At 39.9% G+C, this 22,308-nt stretch overlaps 1 protein-coding gene across 1 annotated transcript in view; it reads left to right on the top strand.

Moving 5' to 3' along the window:
* The window catches only part of CDK15 (cyclin dependent kinase 15), an 87,423-nt gene that overhangs the window by 5,448 nt on the left and 59,667 nt on the right, over positions 1 to 22,308 (top strand). Inside the window, exons 4-8 of the mRNA XM_043910630.1 lie at positions 4,908 to 4,987; positions 10,000 to 10,094; positions 11,259 to 11,321; positions 17,795 to 17,918; positions 19,751 to 19,871. Coding sequence (XP_043766565.1) covers positions 4,908 to 4,987; positions 10,000 to 10,094; positions 11,259 to 11,321; positions 17,795 to 17,918; positions 19,751 to 19,871 — 483 coding nt within the window. The remainder of the gene's footprint in view (positions 1 to 4,907; positions 4,988 to 9,999; positions 10,095 to 11,258; positions 11,322 to 17,794; positions 17,919 to 19,750; positions 19,872 to 22,308) is intronic.

Here is a 22,308-nt window from a genome sequence, read left to right as displayed (position 1 = left end):
AGGAAATCAGTCCTGAATATTCATTGGAAGGACTGATGCTGAAGCTGAAACTCCAATACTTTGGCCACCAGATGCAAAGACCTGACTCATTGGAAAAGACCCTGATGCTGGGAGGGATTGAAGGCAGGAGGAGAAGGGGACGACAGAGGATGAGATGGTTGAATGGCATCACCAACCTGATGGACATGAGTTTGAGCAAGCTCCGGGAGTTGGTGATGGACAGGGAAGCCTGGTATGCTGCAGTCCATGGGGTCACAAAGAGTTGGACATGACTGAGTGACTGAACCGAACTGAATATACAATCACGGTGGCATGTCAAATCAGCAGGGAGAAAAGACAGTTCAGTAAATGGAGTTGGATGATTGCTAGCAATTCGGAAAAGGTAGATAGACAATATGAATCCCCAGTGGGTAAAGGAGTTGAAAAGAAACATGCAAGAGCTGGAAAAATAAACAAGGGCAGTCTATGTAACTTCTAGACTGGAAAGGTCTGTCTGTGCATAGCTCTTAAGTCAGAACCTGTTAGGGAAGATTGGACGTGTTCATGGTGGCCGATCCATCCAAGCACATTCTAGGGACCCCTCGATTCTGAGATACTTTAATAGAGGTTCACTGAAACAGTTACCATGGTCAAATTGACACAGGTAACCCTAGATCAAAAAATAATGTGATCCTTCATCATAGGTGCTCTCAGCATCTTCAAAATGTTGATGTATAGCATGACTGTCTAAAAAAAATTAAGAAAAGTTTTAAAGTATAAAGCATTTTCTAAACATATTTGACTTCCCTGGTGGCTCAGAGGGTAAAGAGTCTGCCTGCAATGCAGGAGACCTGAGTTCAATCCCTGGGTCAGGAAGATCCCTGGAGGAGGAAATGGAAACCCACTCCAATATTCTTGCCTGGAGAATCCCATGGATGGAGGAGCCTGGAGGGCTACAGTTCATGGGGTCGCAAAGAGTCGGACATGACTGAGTGACTTCACTTTCATATTTGACCAGAAAATTTTTAGCATAGGGGGTGGGGAAAACTTCACAGACCTATTCTCTGAGTAAAGCATTTTGGAAAATACTGAATGTCATAAGACATTTAAAGTTTAAAATTTCAAAGAAATGATAAGGCAAACAAAAGAAACTGGTAAGAGGTATATGCAAAATACTTCCCCCCAAAATGGACAAATAGGTGAACTACAAAAAAACATAAAAGACCAATAAGCTTATAAAAATTCAGTTCCACAAGTAGTTAAAGGAATAGAAATTAAAATGGAATCATCCTTTTCACCTTTTAAAAAGACCAAAACAGAAGATAAAACATGCACCTGATAAACAAGCCCCACATTTGTGGAAATATGTCAAAGGGACCCCGAAGCCAACTGAAAAAGCTCCCAAAGAACAAATGTGGAAAATTTTGAGCAACAAAATAAAGTAGTATTGGGTTGTAACCCAAAGTATAAAATGAACATCTATGAGTTCAAACTGCTATTAATAAGTAGTTTGGTTAATTAATAAATGGGAGAGAAGAGGCAATTTCCAGAAAATTTATGTAACTATTCTACCTTCAAGCTGGCAGAGCATAACTTTCTACTCTTGAAGTGTGGGCTACTGAGAGTGACATTCCCCCAAAATATCGTATGGAAAGGGATTGGGGGAGAATAAATTCACAGTGAAAAAACCTGAGAGATATTACCTGAGCCAAGTGATTACGGCCACACCAAAAGTCACCTATTATGATGACAGCATGTGCCTCTAATATGATGTGACAAAACCAAAACCTATCACCATGGTCTAATCATAAGAAAAACATCAGAAAAATTCCAATAAAGAGGTATCCTACAAAACACTTGACCAGTACTCCTCTAAATTGTCAGTGTCATCAAAAACAAGGAAAGTCTGGGAAATTGTCACAGCCAAGAGGTGCCTAAAGAGACATGACAACTAAATGCAATGTTGTGTCCTAGATGAGATCATAGAATAGAAAAAGGACATCAGGTAAAAACTAAAGAAATCCTAGTAATCATATTGCAGTATGTAAATGTATCAAGTCAACCTGTTGCATACCTTAAACTTACAGGGTTTATATATATACAATGTATATATATTGTATATGAATATACAATGCTATATATCTCAGTTTTTGAAAAGACTAAGAGAGGTAAATTGATTTTCATAAATTTATACATATCTAGAAAGAATAGTTTCTGTGAGAAAGCATTTTGAAATGAAATTGGAAAGTTGTAATAAACTTGTAAATGCTATTTTAAAAGGCAACATACAACAGCAAATGAATTTTTAAAACTTAAAAATCATCTACTGTATAATCATTCCATCCCTTTAGCATAGCCATATGCACCTGTGCATTTTGTCTTCCACACGCACATAGATTATTTCGTTACAAATACGGTGTGTGTGCTGTTATGTATTCTATTGTTCATATTATCATAAATCTTTATTTTTTTTAATTTAATTAGTTTATTTTTGACCATACTCAGTCTGTGTTGCTGCGTGGGCTTTTCTCAAGTTGCGGTAAGCAGGGGCCATTCTCTAGTTGCAGCGGCCTGTCTCGTTGCGGAGCGCGAGCTCTAGGGGATGCAGGCTCCAGTACTTGCGAGATGTGTAGCTCAGTAGTTGTGGTCCTCGGTGCTAGAGCAAGGCTCAGTAGTTGTGGTCCACAGGCTTAGTTGCTCTGTGGCATGTGGGATCTTCCCAGACCCAGGGGTCAAGCCCGTATCTCCCCCTGTATTGGCAGGCAGATTCTTTACCACCCAGCCACTGAAGCCTCATGTTTCTTTCTATATGCCTCTGGACTTAACTTTTGTTATGAATGCAAAATACTCTTCTATACTAATGTACCACAAATTTTTTAACTGTTTCTCTAATGTTGAACATTTCAGCTATTTCTATTTTTTTCTCTATTGTAATTAACACAACAGACAATGTCTTTCATTACTTGGAATTATTAAAAATCTTTGTTAATTAACATTATTGGGGAAAATCCTGAGGATGATGATCTCATGGCTTTTCATATGTGTGATCATGTTATGGTGGTGTTTAGTTGTTAGGTTGTGTTTGACTCTTGCAAGCCCATGGACTGCAGCCCGCCAGGCTTCTCTGTCTGTAGGATTCTCCAGGCAAGAATACTGGAGTGGGCTGCTATTTCCTTCTCCAGAAGATCTTTTCCACCCAGGAATAGAATCTGGGTCTCCTGTATTGCAGGCATACGCTGCAATACTGAGTTATGACAGAATCCCATGATCATGTTGAAAAGTGAAAGTCGCTCAGTCATGTCCGACTCTTTGTGACCCCCCCATACAGTCCATGGAATGCTCCAGGCCAGAATACTGGAGTGGGCAGCCTTTCCCTTCTCCAGGGGATCTTCCCAACCCACCCAGGGATCAAACTCAGGTCTCCTGCGTTGCAGGCTGATTCTTTACCAGCTGAGCCACAAAGGAAGCCCAATAATACTGGAGTGGGTAGCCTGTCCCCCTCCAGTGGATCTCCCCCACCCAAGGTCTCCTGAATTGCAGGCAGATTCTTTACCAACTGAGTTAGTTATACTCTCCCAAATTTTACCAATTTACAGTGCAACCCACGACAAGCAATACAATTTTACTGCAAAAATACCCTAAAGAATTTCTAATAAACTATGGACTTTATTAATAATTATGTATCAATATTACCTCATTAATTCAACAAATGTATGATACTAATATAAGTATGATAACAATAGAAGAAAATGGATGTCAGGTATATGGGAACCTTCTGTACTATTTCCCAACTTTTCTGTAAATCTAAAACTGGTCTAAAAAATGAAATATTGAAGCAACAACAACAAAAAGCAAAGAATCTGTCTGGTGTCAGTGAGTGGGTGCTAGAATGGCCAGCCTCATGACCAGTTAGTGGTGCGACCACTCTGTGACAAAATTTGGGAACATGTGTGCAAAACAATAAAAACTTGTGTGCTGCATACTCTGATTTAGCAATTCTACCTCAACCCTGGAAAAATAACAGAGGCTGTGTGAAAAGACTTGCCTGCAAATGCAAACAAATATGATTGTCAGGGTATTTTTACAATAGTCAAAATTTAGAGACAATATTAAAATATTTGGAACTGGCAAAACACATCCATCATAGCATATTTATCTGATAAAATGTTATTATTAAATATCACATAATACAAAAATGACTAGAAGTTAAATGGAGAAAAAAACTAATAATATGATATAAAATCCACTGTATTAAAAAAACAGTATAGTTACACTTGCATTAAAATCTTCTCTGTTTTCTGGCATTTAGCTTACATCAGCAAACAGAATAATGAATAACTGGAGAGTAGGAGGTGATGAAGAGAGAGAGAATGGTGGGACTGGACAGGATAGGTAGCACCTAGGATCCGATTTTAAGAATTTGACTTTTATTCAGGATGAGATGTGGAGACAATGTTGGGTTTTGAGCACAAAAGTGACTTGTTTTGACTTTCACTTTAAAAAGATTCCCTGAACTGCCATTGGGAGTAGATGGTAGGGGTACAAACATACAAGCAGAAACACTGTTAGGAGTTCATTACAATAGTTAAGATGAAAAATAAGGATGGCTCAAATCAGTGCACAATGGTAAATAAAAGGAACAATATACATCGAAATATGAGGATGGCTGTGTTGGGTTTGTCTTCTGTGCTTTCCTATATTCTCCATATTTTCTGAAATGAATATATATCACTTTGGTAAAGAGAAAACAATGGTTTGATACATACATATGACTTTTAAAACTTTTTATTTTGAGAAAATTGTACATTTTATATGCTGGAACAGAATTTGAAGGAAAGTTACCTTTGTTAAGCCATCTTTAGTACAAATTGCTACTATGAGCCATGTTGACAAATGTGGGCCCTTCCCCCCCACCCCGACTCTTCCAGGATAAATGGACAACTAGTGGCTTTAAAAGTCATCAGTATGAATGCAGAGGAAGGAGTCCCATTTACAGCCATCCGGGAAGGTAAGAACAGTAGAATGGACCCAAGAGATGTTTTAAGTTTTTGATTCGATAAAAACACATTGAATCTATCCATTCAGCATCTAGCTTTTGATATTTATAGAAGTAATGTTATAATTGCAATTTTATTCTTCACACCAGTTTTCCAAGTCATTTTATTACTTACTCTTGAAGAAATTAGAATTCAAAACTATTATATTAATTGACCAAAACTATGAATTCAATGAGTATTTACTAAATATCATCTGTGAGTTTGGTCCCATGCTACGTGCTAAGGCCATATCTACATAACCCTAGAAAGATCCATACAAAGGAGAGAATTAATATACTTACAAATCCTCGGTAAGCAACTTACCTGAAAATAAGTTCTTTAGATAGCATTTGAAAAACTCTCTGGGAAAACATGTATTTTTAGTGTTGTGCCTATATTTTCTCTGAACCTCAGGTTGGTAGAACAAGTAGATGAGAAGTCTGATGTCGGTAGGACTTGGGGCTTGAAACTTAGAGATCTACAGATTACTAGTGCTGTGACCATGGGAGGATTACTTTTCCTATTTAAGACTGTCTATTGCAGAAAGAGGATTTGTTGTTCAGTCTCTCAGCTGTGTCTGACTCTTTGTGATCCTGGGGACTGTAGCACGCCAGGCTTCCCTGTCCTTCACCATCTCCTGGAGTTTGCTCAAACTCCTATCCATTGACTCAGTGATGGCATCCAACCATCACATCCTCTGTCATCCCCTTCTTCTCCTGCCCTCAATCTTTCCCAGCATTGGGGTCTTTTCCAATGAGTTGACTCTTCCCATCAGGTGGCCAAAGTATTGGAACTTCAGCTTCAGCATCAATCCTTCCAATGAATATTCAGGGTTGATTTCCTTTAAGATTTGGTTTGATCTCCAATACCTATTTCTTTGAATTATTATGAGGGTTAAATGACAATATGCATATAAAACACTAATCACAGGGTTCATCTTCAGAGTTCAACATGTTGGCAAATATCATTATCTTTTTGTTCCTTTCTTTTAGTGATGTCTCATTCACTATCAAGATAACTAAAAATTTATAATTTAAAAATCAAGAAGCCAGTATAGTGAAAATAAATCATTAAAATGCAACTTATTAGCCTTCTTACCTGAGCCATTTGAAATAAAATGATAATAGAATTATTATTCTTTTCATCAAAAACCCAGAGAAATGGCTCCTTTCTGGTCTTTCTTCTCCCCTTTTAACAACTTCATCTTCCCTGTTTTATGGAGCACATACTGTACACAAAGCATACTGCAGGGTGTTGTGAAAGACGAGAAGAAAGATCTTATCTTTGCTGTGTATCTTTTCAGTTGTAATAGAGCAGATGGTTCAGGTTGTAAGCAGTGTTATAATGAAGGTAAAAAAGACTTTGTCAACTGAGATGACAACCAGTCAGTCTCAGTATGGCTAATAGAGTCAATAGATTTTGAACTGTGCTTGGAGGATGGGTCATGCAAACAGGCTTGGGAAAAGCAATTCAGAAAATGAGTTTATAACTGAATTTGATGCCATTTTCAAACGGCTTCCAGAGCCCCTGGGAAATGTGTCATTCTGAATTTCAGTAGAAAGACCAAATGGCTATCCGGCTAGCCGGGGCTTCAACCTGGTAGGATCAGGTGCATTCTGGAGGAAAGTGTGTTTTTAAGTGTTTAATGTAATGGACGCTGTATTTACTGATGGACTTATTAGTGGTCCCCATGAAAGGATGATCAGATTTAGAAAGAGATGTGTGCACAGGCTGAGGAGTATTTCTGAGCATAATAGACATCCAAGGTAACCAGCATAAGGCGTGGGCTCTAGGCCCAGGTTCACCCTCTTCTCACACCTCTTCCTTCCTTTGTGAGGTGCATTTGCCTGTTGCTACAGGCCTGCCTTGCTCAGATTTTCTCCACAGCCAAGTTTCCTTCAGGTTGACATTTGACTTTTAACAGTGAAAACTTTGCCGGTTTTGCTAACAGATGGTTCTCAGCATGGTTCAGAAATGCTGGATCTGCATTGTTCTGTATGCTAAATGTTTCCTTTATTTCTTATTTACTGAGGAATTGCCTCTCCATCACAGGTGTTTGCAATTACTTTTAGTATTCAACTGTGGACTTTCTTGGTTTGTTTTATGGACTTACCTTACTGAATGTTTTGCTTGTTTAATATGAAAAACCACAAAAGGATTTTTTTTGACACACTGGAGGTTGTCCGGCATCCAGTTTCCAACAACGCATGTTTCTTTTTCCACCAGGATAAGTGCTGGGAGCCCTTGATAGAGGAGCCCTCTCTCCTCAAGAAGACATGAGGCCTCATTTGAAAACTTTGGCAGTGTCCCATTTTTCCTGTAAGAACTTTAAGGATGTGAGGCCAGGGAGACAGGAGGTTAAACGAGAAGGGCTGGAAGACAAAAGAAGAACAGCTGGAGTTCATTAGTTAAAATCCAGGGTCACTAGCTAAAAAGGCAACCGAAAGCCACGTGCAGAAAAACTAAATGAGCAATGCAGACTTCTCTAAAAAGCCTTGCAGTAGGAATTACTTTTCCTGAAGTTTGGCTGCTCTAACGGTGTATCAGCCAAAGATTGACTGAGTAGGGTTTTACTGTATGTGCAGTCTCTATATGTATAGGTAGAAAGCGTGTGGCAATTTATTAATCTGGTCATTTGGAATATTATTTGATTGTAACATGTAATGCAATGTAATGAAATTAGCAAAAGCATGCACAGCACTCAGGGAAATATACCTTAATACATGTGCCAGATATTTTTCATGTGTTAACCTCTTTCAGTCCTTTGGAGGTAGATATTGTTATGATTGCAGTACAGAGCTGTGAGTCAAGCAAAATCTGAGTCAAAATCCATACACTCTTCCTGCAGTCATTCCACGAGTATTCATTGAGCACCCACTATGGCCAGGTATTTTGCCAGCTGCTATACACACAGCAGCGGACACGATAGGCATGCTGCCCATCCTTATTCCTCTGCTAGTTAAAAAGATTAGCCACCTTCATTGAAACTTACAGAATCTTTCCCAATGGGCTCTATATTTTAAATGTTTGTTTTTGCAACTAGGAGATAACACTTTCATTGGAATAGGCTAATGTGAAGGTTTTATATAAGAACATGTTCCCTAGTTTTATTAACCTATGTATCAATGTCTTAATAATGTACATTATTTTAAATATCTTTCTGTAAAAATAGAAACTTTGTTTAAAAAGCACTTCCAGGACTTTCAGCCCATTAGTGGCATTCATTAGGAAGCATTCATAGAACTAATCTTTTTTGAGGACTGGGCACATAATATAATCTTCCCCCCACCTCAATCTTTTTTTTTTGAACCTTTACATCAACTCTAGTTGGTAAGATGTGATTTTTGTCTTAGTGATGAAGGAGTTTGAACTTCAAAGAGGTTAGATAACTGGTCAGAGGTCACAGAGCTAGTAATCAGAAGCATTACCTATTCAAATCCATTCTATTCTATTCTAAAGCCTTTCTACTTTATTATGGTAAAGTTAGGAATGCTTAACTCAAGCATTTTTTCCTTTTGCAAAAGTAAAAATAAAAAATAAAAATAGAAATCTTTTTATGAAGCATGTTGTATAAATATTAAGTAAATGCAAGAGAAACATTTTCAAGAAAATATACAATATTGTATATTTATCAATTCTGATTCTTTCATATACTCTATAGCACTATAATTCCAAATCGTTAAGTTATAAAATGGTTTCAGCTGAGAATTTTTTAAGATCATTCTCTAGTAGAAAACATTATGGAGTAATTATTTTCAGTCCATATATAAGAAAAAGCCAGAAATAGACAAAGACCTCTGCAAGGTGAAAGAGTGAAGTGTTGTTTTTGTTCACTCAGTCGTGTCTGACCTTTTGTGACCCCATGCACTGCAGCACGCCAGGCTTCCCTGTCTTTCACCATCTTCCAAAGCTTGCTTAAACTCATGTCCATTGAGTCAGTGATGCTTAGTTGCTTAGTCATGACTGACTCTTTGCAACCCCATGGACTATAGCCTGCCAGGCTCCTCTGTCCATGGGGATGCTCCAGGGAAGAATACTGGAGTGGGTTGCCATGCCCTCCTCCAGGGGACCTTTCCAACCCAGGGATCGAACCCAGGTCTCCCTAATTGCAGGCAGATTTTTTACCATCTGAGCCACCAGGGAAGCCCAAGAATACTGGAGTGGGTAACCTATCCTTTCTCTAGGGGATCTTCCCGACCCAGGAATCAAACCAGGGTCTCTGCCATTGCAGGCAGATTCTTTACCAGCCGAGCTACCAGGGAAGCCCAGAGGGGCCTTAGTGACCTAATGATAACCTGTTATTGAAGATACAGGAGCCAGTCCTCAGCCCTTCCCACTCATCTGGGCTCCCCAAGTTCAGCTCTCTCCTCTTTTTTAACTTTGAATTTCCTCCTTTCCACAGGTTTTCAACTCTCCCATTGTGAAATGGAAATCCCCTCCACTGTCTGTATTATGCTTCGGCAATCCTTCATCCCATGCTCTTATCCCTGCCCTCCATCAATCGCATCCACAGGCCCTGCTGACCTCCTGTGGGACTTTGAATTTCACAGTGTGGTCACATCTTGCAAAGTCTCGCTCTGGAAGGCAGAACATCCCTTTCCCCACTCCTCCAGTGGCCTTTGTCTCTCCAGGCTTCCCCTCTTGTAGCTCTGAAGCAGAGTTGATAAGCTTTCCAGAGAAAGGCATGTTCAAAGTGCTCTGAGTACTTTGGTGAAATTGATTGGGTATATGGAATCTTTTTTTTTTTTTTGCAACTGCTCTGGCCTGTAAGAAAAATAAGTTATGTAAATGCAATGACTGACCATTTACTAAATAATGAAGTTTTAAAAATAGTTTTAGTTATTTCACAACAAGAAATTTTTTCCAGGCTTGAAAAATCAGAATGCTTGATTTGAAATGTTTAAAAAGCAAATAGTGCTTGATATTTTTAAAGCAGTACTTTCATGATCAATGATTTAATTAAATTTTTGTTTAATTTTTGTAGCTTCACTCCTGAAGGGTTTGAAACATGCCAACATTGTGCTGCTGCATGACATAATACACACCAAAGAGACACTGACGTTCGTATTTGAATATGTGGTGAGTTGTCCCAGCGTTTTACAAAGTGTAAGGGAAAAGCCTGGTGCTCGTATGAGGAATCTGTTAATATTTTATGGCTGACCAAACTTTCATAACCATGTGAAAAGTGTTGTGGAAATTTTCATTATTGGAAATTTCACTATTCTTCTTATGCTTTTTTACCCACTATTTTTGTTGCCTTTTCCCCTCTCACCAACAAGAATAAACATTTTGAATTTGCCTCCTAAATAAAACTTTTGCACTTATTTTTAAATCTAGTTTTAATCACTATCTGAGGAGAGACCACAAATTTTTTCATTGACAATAATGACATAAACCACATAAAAAAACTCCATACAAGTTTACTAAAGAATAAATCATTTTGTATTTTTGAAAGATAAAAGCCATTCAAATATTAGCAGAATGAAAGAATAAGATATGTGTACCTGACTTGCTTTTCAGGACACTTGGAGAGTACAAATATCCCCACATCACTGTGTTCAGTGGCAGTTGTTTAAAATGAACCTCTCTTGTATGATTTCAATACCTTTAGACCATGAAATTTTTACACCTTGTTTTATGTTCCTGGATATGTTCCAGTGTCTCCAGTTTACAGTCTATGGAGATTTGAATAGAATTTGTATCTTAGTGGTGTGTGAAAATTGTATAAATCTTAATTATGTTGAATTGGTTGACAGTGCTTATCAGGTCTGCTATATCCTACTGCTTCTCAGTATATTCATTCTAGTAATTTTTAAGTATGATATTGATACTCCAACTAAAAAAATCTTAATTTATCTACTTTAAAACATTATAATATATAGTGGAAATATATGTAACCTTGTTCTGTATTTTCCAATGTCTCCAGTAAATGTGTTATCTTACTTTCATAATTTAAAAAATAAATAAATAAATAGGGAAAAAAATAATAAAATAAATAATAAAAATTAAATAAAATGAGCCTTTCTTGTGTCAAGAAACAGGGTTCCTTCTAAGAGCAGCTAATTAGAAAGACACACTGCATTTAACTTTAACAGTGGTGTCTCAGAAAACCTGCTGTGTGCCTTTTGCACATTATTCTCAAAAATCCTGAGCTTTGTAGTCCCTCTGAGAGTCCAGTCTGTGGCCTGCTTTGTGACCCTGACCAACCACCACTAACCTCACTCTCTCCTCCGTTTTGTGTAGCACACAGACTTGGCTCAATATATGTCTCAGCACCCAGGAGGGCTCCATCCTCATAATGTCAGGGTGAGTACTCTGAGGGCCGGGACTCCCCCCTGGCTTGCCCACAGCAGGAGAATTCTGAAACAGACTGCCATGACACACTGAAAGCCCAGGATACCAGGTAAGAAGATAGACACCACTGATATTCTAGATAAAAGTTTAAAAAAAAAATCTACCCTAAAGATATGGAGCCAAGTCCAGCTGCTTTCTGGGCAACCTAACCGTGTCAGTCATCACCATCAAGCAAATGTGTCTTTAAAAGTATAACCCAATTAAAAAGAATTGCCTTAAAAGGAAAGAAGTGAAGTTAAGCTATCATAAAATAAATACTTTCTTCATAGCAGACTACTGTGCTCTGTGATAAAGTTCATGTTGCACTTAAAGTTCCCAGCTAGAGCTAGCAAACTACCTTGATTGGTTCTTTATCAGTTATCTTTTTGCCTGTTCTATAAGATCCTATTACATGTGGGACCAACTTCCATTTTTCCAGTTATTGGAATAGAAATAATATTAAACTCTTAACGAACTGTAATTCCACATTTGTTATAAATTTTAGAAACCATTTGTATGTCATACTTTTCATTCTCTAAGGTTTTATTGGCATTAATTGATTGGCCCTTAACATAACCATATGAGATTTGTATATGATGTATCCATTCATTTAACTAATATTTATGTGTTCATTTATTCATTCATTCAAGATATATTTGAGTACTCAGTACCATATTAAATCCTAAGGTTTCAATAATGAGTAAGTTGTGTTTCTTATTTTCAGTAAGATATATGGACTTCAATTCAGTTCAGTTCAGTTGCTCAGTCATGTCTGACTCTTTGCGGCCCCATGAATCACAGCATGCCAGGCCTCCCTGTCCATCACCAACTCCTGGAGTCCACCCAAACTCATGTCCATTGAGTCGGTGATGCCATCCAACCATCTCATCCTCTGTCATCCCCTTCTCTTCTTGCCCCCAATCCCTCCCAGCATCAGGGTCTTTTCCAATGAGTCAACTCTTTGCATGAGGTGGCCGAAGTATTGGAGTTTCAGCTTCAACATCAGTCCTTCCAATGAACACCCAGGACTGATCTCCTTTAGGATGAATTGGTTGGGTCTCCTTGCAGTCCAAGGGACTCTCAAGAATCTTGTCCAACACCATAGTTCAAAAGCATCAATTCTTCGGCACTCAGCTTTCTTCACAGTCCAACTCTCACATCCATACATGACCACTGGGGAAACCATAGCCTTGACTAGATGGACCTTTGTTGGCAAAGCAATGTCTCTGCTTTTTAATATGCTGTCTAGGTTGGTCATAACTTCCCTTCCAAGGAGTAAGCGTCTTATAATTCATGGCTACAGTCACCATCTGAGCTGATTTTGGAGCCCAGAAAAATAAAGTCAGCCACTGTTTTCACTGTCTCCCCATCTATTTCCCATGAGGTAATGGGACCAGATGCCATGATCTTAGTTTTCTGAATGTTGAGCTTTAAGCCAACTTTTTCACTCTCCTCTTTCACTTTCATCAAGAGGCTCTTTAGTTCTTCACTTTCTGCCATAAGGGTGGTGTCATCTGCATATCTGAAGTTATTGATATTTCTCCCAGCAATCTTGATTCCAGCTTGTGCTTCTTCCATCCCAGCGTTTCTCATGATGTACTCTGCATATAAGTTAAATAAGCAGGGTGACGATGTACAGCCTTGACGTACTCCTGTTCGTATTTGGAACCAGATAGGTAGCGAGAAGCAAGGTGATGAGGGCTGTGGCCATGTTAATTAGGAATACTATGAGGACTTATAGTTAGGGGACTCCAGTCATGGAGGCAAGGGCAAAGGAAGGTTTGAAGACAGGGTTTTGAAGAGAATGGAAACATTTAAAAATATTCAGAGGAAACTGAAATAGAAAACTAACAAGGGGGACCAAGAAGGAATGTCTAGTAGTGTGTTAAGGACTCTGAGGAGGATGGACTCCATTAAATCATCTGCATGATCATGGGATTTCTTCTTTATTTTTTTAATGGCAGCACTTAGTTCATATAGAGAAGCAGAGAAAGTAGAAAGTTGGACCGATTGAGAATTGGGGCTGTGCCAGACATGTGAGAGGAAAAGACAGTTGGGTCACATATTTGGAGACTATCAAGAGAGAGGCTAAAGGGATGGTCAGGGGCTTCTAAACTGAGTCCAATCTGAGGGAAGGAAGTGAAGACAGGCAGGTTACTGATAGCTAGGGAGAGAGCAGAAGAGTCAAGGAGCCAGAGGTTTGATTAAATAGAACAGTTGGAGAAGGAGTAACTGAGAGAAAGATAGAAAATTTTCAGACTTGAAGGACTCCTGTAGCAAGCACTATGCTAAGTGTTTAGCAGGACAGAAAGATGCAGAAGACATGATTCCTATCCTGGAAGGATGTAGAGCCAAAAACAGGAGGTAAGATAGACACCACCACTATTCCAGGACATCTGTGAATAATACCAAGTAAGAAATAAGACCTAATGCTGCAGATGTGCAAAGAAGTAAAAGATATCTTCTCATTTTAAGAGGTTTTGATAAGCCAGACCTTACAAGCTGCAATGCTTTTCAGAGGCTGGAATAGGGGAAGATGCTAGAGGAGGAAGGAATGTTTTCAGCGAAGGTTCAGAGCAGGGAAGTAGAGGGTGTGTTCAAGGAAGAAGATCCCAGAGCCACACGGACTGTTGGGGTTGAAGGGACTATAGTGTTTTTCACTCTCCAGGTGCTAGTCCATTAGTGGGTTATGAAATCAACTGGTAATCAGCAACCAGCATTTTTTTTTTAAAATGAAATGGAATGGGTGAGAAGGGAATGTATATCTGCATGCTAAATCGATTCAGTCATGTCTGACTCTTTGGGACTCTATGGACTGTAGCAACCAGGCTCCTCTGCCGATGGGATTCTCCAGGCAAGAATACTGGTGTGGGTTGTCATGCCCTCCTCAAGGGGATCTTCCCGACCCACAGATCAAATCTGCATCTCTTGCTGGCAGGCAGGCTCTTTACCACTAGTGCCACCTGGGAAACCCTCTTGAGAAAGGAATAGAAAATATTATAGTATGCAACACTTAGTAAGAACAAGTTTTATTTTGTGCAGCTTCTTTTCCATTAGAAACTGTGCTTATATCTATGTATGAATGTGGAAACTGGAAGCATATCTATTTCTTATTGTGCAATGCAGTAAGGAAAAAAAAAACCTTAAAACACTGGGTTGGTCTAACTTCCTTATTTTGCAGAATTAGAATTCAAGTTTGAAAAGAAATATTTTTCCTGAAGTTCTAGAACCAGCTTTTGCCATTGCTCAAAGAGATTCTTGGTTGAGGTTCTTTTCCACTAGCGCCATCCTGAATCTCTGGTCCTGTTGGCCTGAAACAGATACTGTCTTAGTGACATGGAGTACATGAGTCTGGGGGAATAGATTGGGTAGGTGGCTGAGAGCCTTACTTTCTAAGATATGGACTTTATTTCTTAAACAGTAGAGTCATTAAAGGGGCTTGATTGAAAAATAATGGCATGATCAGAAGGAAACTTATGTAATTGTGGTCTGTGGGATAGATTAAAGAGAGGTGGCTGGAGTCAAGGATTTCAGTTAGGAGGTTATCAATGTGGGCTAGCCCAGTGCTTCTCAAGCTTCAGTGAGCATGCTAATGATCTGATTCAGTAAGTCTGATTCAAAGCTTGAGCTTTGCATTTCTCATATACTCCAAGGTGATACAGATGCTGCTGGCTGAGGACTAAACTTCGAGTGGCAAGGTTCTAGGTAAGAAGTGATAAAAGCCTAAATCAGGATAGTGAAGATATGAACGGGAAGGACTGTGGAAAACAATAACAAAGAAGGGTTTGACCAGGACATGAGGACAACAGTGGTGTAGATGTGAATTGGTAGTGGAAGAAAGTAGACATACGGCAGTTAATTACTTCACCAGAATTGTTGGGAGATGGAAGGATCAGCAGTACTTTTCTAGCTTTAATTAATCATGTGGCTGATGGTGCCATTCACTGAAATAGAGAAATGGGAAAAATAGATTCTAGAGGGACACAAAGAGTTAAGTTCTGGTATACCGGCTTTGAGGTGCCTGAACTTCAGACTATATGGGTCCAACAGTTCAGGAAAGAGATCTGAAGTGAAGCTAAAGACTTTCAAATTATCAGAATACAGTAGTTAACTGAAGAAATGTTAGTGGATAAGATGGGCAAGGGGAACATGTAAGGTGATAACAGAAGGTCAACGATGGAGCCCTGAGGAATATCACCACATTAGATATCAGTAGAGAAAGTAGAGCCTATGGAAAGCACATTCAAAGAAATAGGAGAAAAATTAAGAGATTTTGGTACCAAGTGGGAGAAAGAGCATCAGGAAGGAAAACTGAAGCAACAAAGCCAGATCCTGTAAAGAGGAGTGAAAGACATCCATTGGATTTTTGTAGTAAAGGACACTGGTGGGACTTCCCTAGTGGTCCAATGGCTAAGATTCCAAGCTCCCAATGCTGGGGGACCAGGCTTGATCCCTTTCAGGGAACTAAATTTCAAACATCACAACAAAGATTGAAGACCCTGCATGCCACAACTATGACCTGGCGCAGCCAAATAAAAGAATATTTTAAAAAGACATTGGTGAGCACTGTGAAAACATTACGAATAAAGTGATTGTAGCAGAAACCATTTTTTAGGGGGAGGAATTTCACATTTCAGAGGACAAACAGTTCTATCCGATGGTGGGACCCAGTGTGTGACCATGGGCACAAGGGGCTGAAGTGGGTTGGAGAAGCAGATCGTTGGAGTGTGGAGGTTGGCTGGACATATTCACGTGAGCACTGACATCAAGGGAACAACAGCTGTGATCCAGGTGTCCAAGTCTTGAGTGAATGATGGAGAGTTGTATGGATGACAGTGAGAAGAGGGGTAGAGGAAGATGGCATGGAAATCCAAGGACAAGGGTTTTTACATGAGGGTGGGTACACTGGGATCAAGTTGATGAGCACCATGGTCTGGTCTGAGAGAAGCAGGGTCCTGGGGAGCTTGCCTCCCACGGCACGGCTGTGGCTGTGTGGGCTCCATACAGGTCCCATATCAAGGTCCCCAAGTCATTTAAGAATGTTAAGATTTTCTTGAGGCTCCTACTTCAGATGTTTGCTGGTTCTGTGAGTCTTTCTCATCCCAGTTCTTTCTCTTCCTGGTACTTCAAACACACACACTGTTATCCATTTTTTACCATTCACTTTTTATTCACTTGTTATTCATTTTTACCATCACTCAACTGTAAGGCACAGAAGTCCTATACCGACACATGCACACCTTCTTAAGTGGCTTGGGGACCTTGATATGGGACCTGTATGGAACCCACACAACCACAGCTGTGCCATGGGAGGCAAATTCTCCAGGATCCTCTGTGCTCAGACCATGGCGCATATCAGCTTGATTCCAGGGTGTCCAAGTCTTTGCTAGGTCATTACAGGTTCTATAAAAGCATCTCTGAAGTTTCTAGTTTCCAAGATGTGATGGAAAAAGTGAATTTATCCACACAACTTTGTGTCTTCCATTAGGTCCATGTCCCAGAAATGCTGGGGCTGGCTCTTTCTTTTCAAAACTGCCAGAACATGTTCTCAGTTGGCATAAGTCTTTGTAAACATTAACACTGGTGTTTGCATTCTCAGTTGCCAGCTGCACTGGAAAACAGCAAAAGATACTTGGAATACTAAGCATTCTTTTTTTTTTTCCCTTAGGCTTCTCTATTGGTGGGACCCTACTAACGTCTTTGGTTTCTGTGCCTTGTAACCACCAGCAATGTTTTAAAATTTGGATCCAGGGTGTATTTTTCCTTTTGCTTCCCCCCACTTTTTTTTTCTTCTCTCTACTATTTATTCCTTATTCTCTTTTGATTTTTTTTCTTGGTCTAATTTATTTTGGTGTCTTTTCCCTCTGAATCTATACTGTATATTTCCCTTGTTTTCACTTTGAACTTAAGACTTTAAAAATATGTTTTAAAAGATAATGGTTCCTTTATTTCCTAACACCATCTAAGGATATACTTCCCAGTCTGGTCTCCCTGTGTTCTGTTTTTAAAAGGGTTTTATATCAGAGAGCCTGGAAAACTTAAGCAGTTGTAAACCTTAGAATATCATTTCCAGGTCAACTTTGATCTTGTATGCCAAGTTCATTGGTGGGAAAAAATTAAATCTTTCACATCTAAATCAATAACTAGTGTTCCAAAGGAAACTTCAAAGTTTCACTGTAGATTTTTAAGGAAGGGTAATTCCTTCAGTATCAAAGAAATGAGATGTCAGGAAAAACCAGAATCCCTTTGTTTAGGACATGGTCTACTTATTTGATTTTCCTTGTCCTTTTTTTTCCTGTCTGAATGTAAAATCTTCCTTTTTTTTTTTCTTTGGTCTCTTAAGAGACACTTTTACTATATTCTTTCAGATGACTGGTTTTGATTTAGAGGAGAAATCAACACATAGTGGCTCAAATCTGCTTAGATAAGGTGTTCATTCCTTCCAGCTTTTCATGTTTCAACTTTTGCGGGGCCTGGCATACATCCACCACCAACACGTTCTTCACAGGGACCTGAAACCTCAGAACTTACTCATCAGTCACCTGGGAGAACTCAAACTGGCTGATTTTGGTAAGTCACCCCCTGAGTCTCCTTCTGGGCTATGAACAATGATGCTTTTGTGTGCACATGTTTAAAGCATCAAATAGGCCCGGCCTTTGAAAAGTGGGGACCAGGGAATATGACATTTTTTGAGGATATCAAACAACCATATAGTAAGAGTGAGGCAAGAAACTGGAGGAGATTGATCGCTTCTCAGGGTTCCATCAAGCCTCAGTCTAATCAGATCCTAAAATGTGGGCACCCCTATTACCTCACTGCTGTTTTTGATGCAAAGACTTTTGTAGAGTGAATGGTACTTCTTACGTTTCCCTAAATCTGGGTGGATGTACAAATTCCATCAGACTAGATCAAAGTTATCCCAGGATGGCAGATAAAGAGGTCAACCCCAGACTGTAGGATGGACTCTTGCTGGAATGGAGGCTCCAGAACACTTATGTATCTATACAGATGGGACTGCATGGTGTGTGTGTGTGTGTGTGTGTGTGTGTGTGTGTGTGTGTGTTCAGTCGCGTAGTCCTGTCCAACTTTTTTGACCCTACGGACTGTACCCCGCCAAGCTTCTCTGTCCATGGAATTCTCCAGGCAAGAATACGGGAATGGGTTGCCATTTCCTACTCCAGGGGGTCTTCCTGACCCACAGACCAAAGCCATGTCTTTCGAGTCTTCTGCATTGCATGCAGATTCTTTACCACTGAGCCACCAGGGACCTGAGGCTTTCGTTCCCATCAAAGTGATGCAGATTTACCCTGAGTGTCACTGTATCTTTCCACTTTAGCAGTTATCACTGTTTGTACATATACACATACATATATACTTATATGATGGTTTTGTCTCCTCCACTAGACTATAAGTGTTATGAGGGCAGCCTGGATCCATTTTTGCTTATCACTATATCCCTAGTGCCTGGCACCATCACAGGTGCTCAATAAATTTTTGTTGAAAAACTGGTTCCATATAAGCTGAGAAGACCCTCTTCACTGTTTGGCAGATGTCAAATGACGCTGCTATAGCTGCAGTAAGCATGTAACAGACATTCGTTTATCAAATTCCCAACAAGAGTAGACTCATCTATTGAGATTTCATACAGCTATAGATCATGTGATTCTATGAGATAAATAGCTAGCTGACAAATGTACTGTTTTGCAGAGGAGCACTTGAGAATGACTCATCTAAGTTCCTGCCAAACTAGCTAATGTGGATTAACAGTCCCTACCCTTTATCTGCTAAACTGGGGATTCCTGAACTGCAGAAATGGAGAGTGGTCATATTAGTCATGAATTGATCTTCCCCTGCTGTTACAGAAACCTCCAATTACAGAGGTGTAAACATGCTTGAAGCTTAAAATTTTCTCTCATATAACATCTGACCTAGGCAGTCAGAGCTTTGCAGAAGCCCCAAAATGTCTTGGTTCACGCTCCTTCTGTCATGGAACCCCACCAACCCTAAGTGTTGCCCGTTGGCATATTTCAAGATGGTAGCCACCTCCTCCTCACCACAGCCTGGAGGAAGGAGAAAAGGGACCAACACTTAACTCCTCCAGGAAGTTCACATGTCACTTTTATTCATATCAAATAGGCAAAAATTTAGTTGCCTTGCAATACGTAGCTGCCAGGAAGGCCACATGTAGCTGCAAAGTAAGCTAAATTTAGAGAAATTAATGTGATGAAGAAGTATACAAGAATCAAGATAGTCGAGTAGCTCTATTAAAAGCACTGACATTTTTGTATTATTTTTAAAATATTGTTTACTCTGCCAGTTACACTCTCCTTGGCAGACTGCATCACTGTGACTCTCCAGGAAGTCTCAGGACAACAAGTTCTGTGCTCTCCCCCTTCACTCAGGTCTCGCTCGAGCCAAGTCCATTCCCAGCCAGACATATTCTTCAGAAGTTGTGACTCTCTGGTACCGCCCTCCTGATGCCTTGCTGGGAGCCACTGAATATTCCTCTGAACTGGACATATGGTAAGAGCAAGTGCCAAGAAAATGTGAGTCATCCTACCCATGAAGATTGCTCTATTAACTGTGCTACATTTTAGATAATCATTCTAATGGCTTCCCAGGTGGCTCAGTGGTAAAGAATCCATCTGCCAATGCAGGAGATGTCGGAGACCCAGGTTCAATCCCTGGGCTGGGACGATCCTCTGGAGAAGGAAATGGCAACCCACTCCAGTATTCTTGCCTGGAGAATCCCATGGACAGAGGAGCCTGGCAGGGTACAGTCCATGGAGTTGCAGAGAGTCAGACACGACTGAATGACTGAGTGTGCACACACAAATATTCTAATGGTGACACTCACGTTTGTATACAGAAATATAAAGTACTTTCAATACATATCTCATTTGATTTTTACAATAAGTTTTAACAGTTAAAGAAGTTGAGGCTCATAGAGGTCTTGCCCAAGGCATTTGCTGGATTCCATCCTTTTTTATCAATGCTCCTTCTTCTAGCTCTTTCCTTTGTCTTTGCCTTTGTCCCCAGGGAAACATACATATGCTCCCAAACCACAGATTTCACACACACACACACACACACACACACACACCCGCTTGTCTACACATGGTCAAACACAGTTCAGAGCCTGGTGGAAAAAAAACATAAATACCAAGATCCTGTAGACCTGATTTTCATGCCCGTTCTACTTCTAATCAGTTCCTCTGGATTATGTTATCTTCAAAAAACCATGTACCCTCTCTGTGTTTATGTTTCTTTATTTTTAAAATAAGGGCAATATACTCTTCCCATGAAGGGTTAAGGGGGACTGTGGTGTGAATATAAGAAACCAGACAGACGCTGTCAAGTAGAAGCACATTGTTGGGGAGGCTCTGGGATTAAAGAGGTGCAGTGGTGAGTGTGGGATCTCAGTCACTCAACGTCCCAGACCTTCAGTGTTACGGTGTCTGCTTCTGATTCCTGGAAATATCCCAGTCATTTGTGCAGTGAATTTAGTCACAGCCAGCACCTCAAAGGTAACAAAGTATACAGACTTCTTTCAATTCTTTAGATGGTCTTATATACACTGAAGGCCCTGTTTAAAAAACACGAAGAGGCTAAACTAAGCTTTTGAATTTCCCAAAGTCTTGAGAAAAGTTGGAGAAAATTTCCTCCAGTGTATCTGGAGTCATTGATTTCCCGACACCCGGTACCATTTCTCAGAATATCACCTGCTAGTCAAAACCCCCCTGAAACTCTCAGCACTCGCAGCTCCATGCCGTCACTTCAGAGGCTTTCAGCGGGCTCTGGTTTTCTCAGCTCTTAATGATCACTTCCTAGTTGTGCTTCACAGACAGTGAAACTTCTGCTCATCACTTTTAAACTTTGCTTTATTATAGAGCATTTAAAACATTCAAAATACATAAATATATACATCGGTGATTCTTCCCCAGGATCAGTTTTACTTTCCAGGGACTTTGGCAATGTCTGAGACACTTATTGTCACACTTGGGTAGGGGCGGTGTGCTCCTGGCTTCTAGTGGGTAAAGCCTGGGGTTGCTAATAAATATCTTACAGTGCTCAGGGCAGCCCCCCACAACAAAGATGTATCCAACCCCAAATGTCAATAGTGTCAAGACTGAGAAACCCGATGTAGATTAAGAAGCATAATAATAATAAAGCGAACTCCATGAACCCACTACCCAACAAAGCAACCAGAACATGGTCAGTATTGCCACATTGGACTTCCCTGGTGGTCCGGTGGTTAGGATTTTGCTCTTCCAGTGCAGGAGGTATGGGTTCGACCTCTGCTCGGAGAACTTGGATCCCACATGCTGCGTGGCGTGGCCAAAAAATATATTTCCACATTCGCTTGCATCCCCTTTCCATCCGCCAGAGCCTGCCTCTCCCCCAGAGAGGCTCTGCCCTGAATTTTTATTCTTCTTGTCAGTCCCTCACCTTTTTTAAAATAATACTTTTACATTTTTATGTATTTTAAAAATATTATTTTACCTACTTCTGAGTCTTTATAAAAATGGTACTAAATTGTTTTTAGTTTTCTGTGATTTGCTTTTTTTCAACTCTGTGTATTTATAGGATTCATCCATGTCGGTCTAAGTTACACTTTATTTTCTGTTGATGAACATTTCAGTTATCTAATTTGATGTTTTTGTTTTTGCTATTTTGAATATGCTTGGTACTTATATTTAAGGATTTCTGGAGAAGGAAATGGCAACCCACTCCAGTACTCTTGCCTGGAAAATTCCATGTACTGAGGAACCTAGTAGGCTACAGTCCATGGGGTCTCAAAGAGTCGGACATGACTGAGCGACTTCACTTCACTTCACTTCTAGAGTACTTCAAAGTAGATTTGCTGTGTCTTGGGGTATATGAATGTTCAACTTCATGAAACAGTATCCAGTTGTTCTCCAAGTGGTTGTAACAATTTATGCATCAGCAGTGTATCATA

This window comes from Cervus elaphus, chromosome 8, assembly GCF_910594005.1.
Source record: "Cervus elaphus chromosome 8, mCerEla1.1, whole genome shotgun sequence".
Classification (NCBI taxonomy): domain Eukaryota; kingdom Metazoa; phylum Chordata; class Mammalia; order Artiodactyla; family Cervidae; genus Cervus; species Cervus elaphus.
Note: the sequence above shows the minus strand (reverse complement) of the source record. Positions and strands in the feature narration are given on the sequence as shown.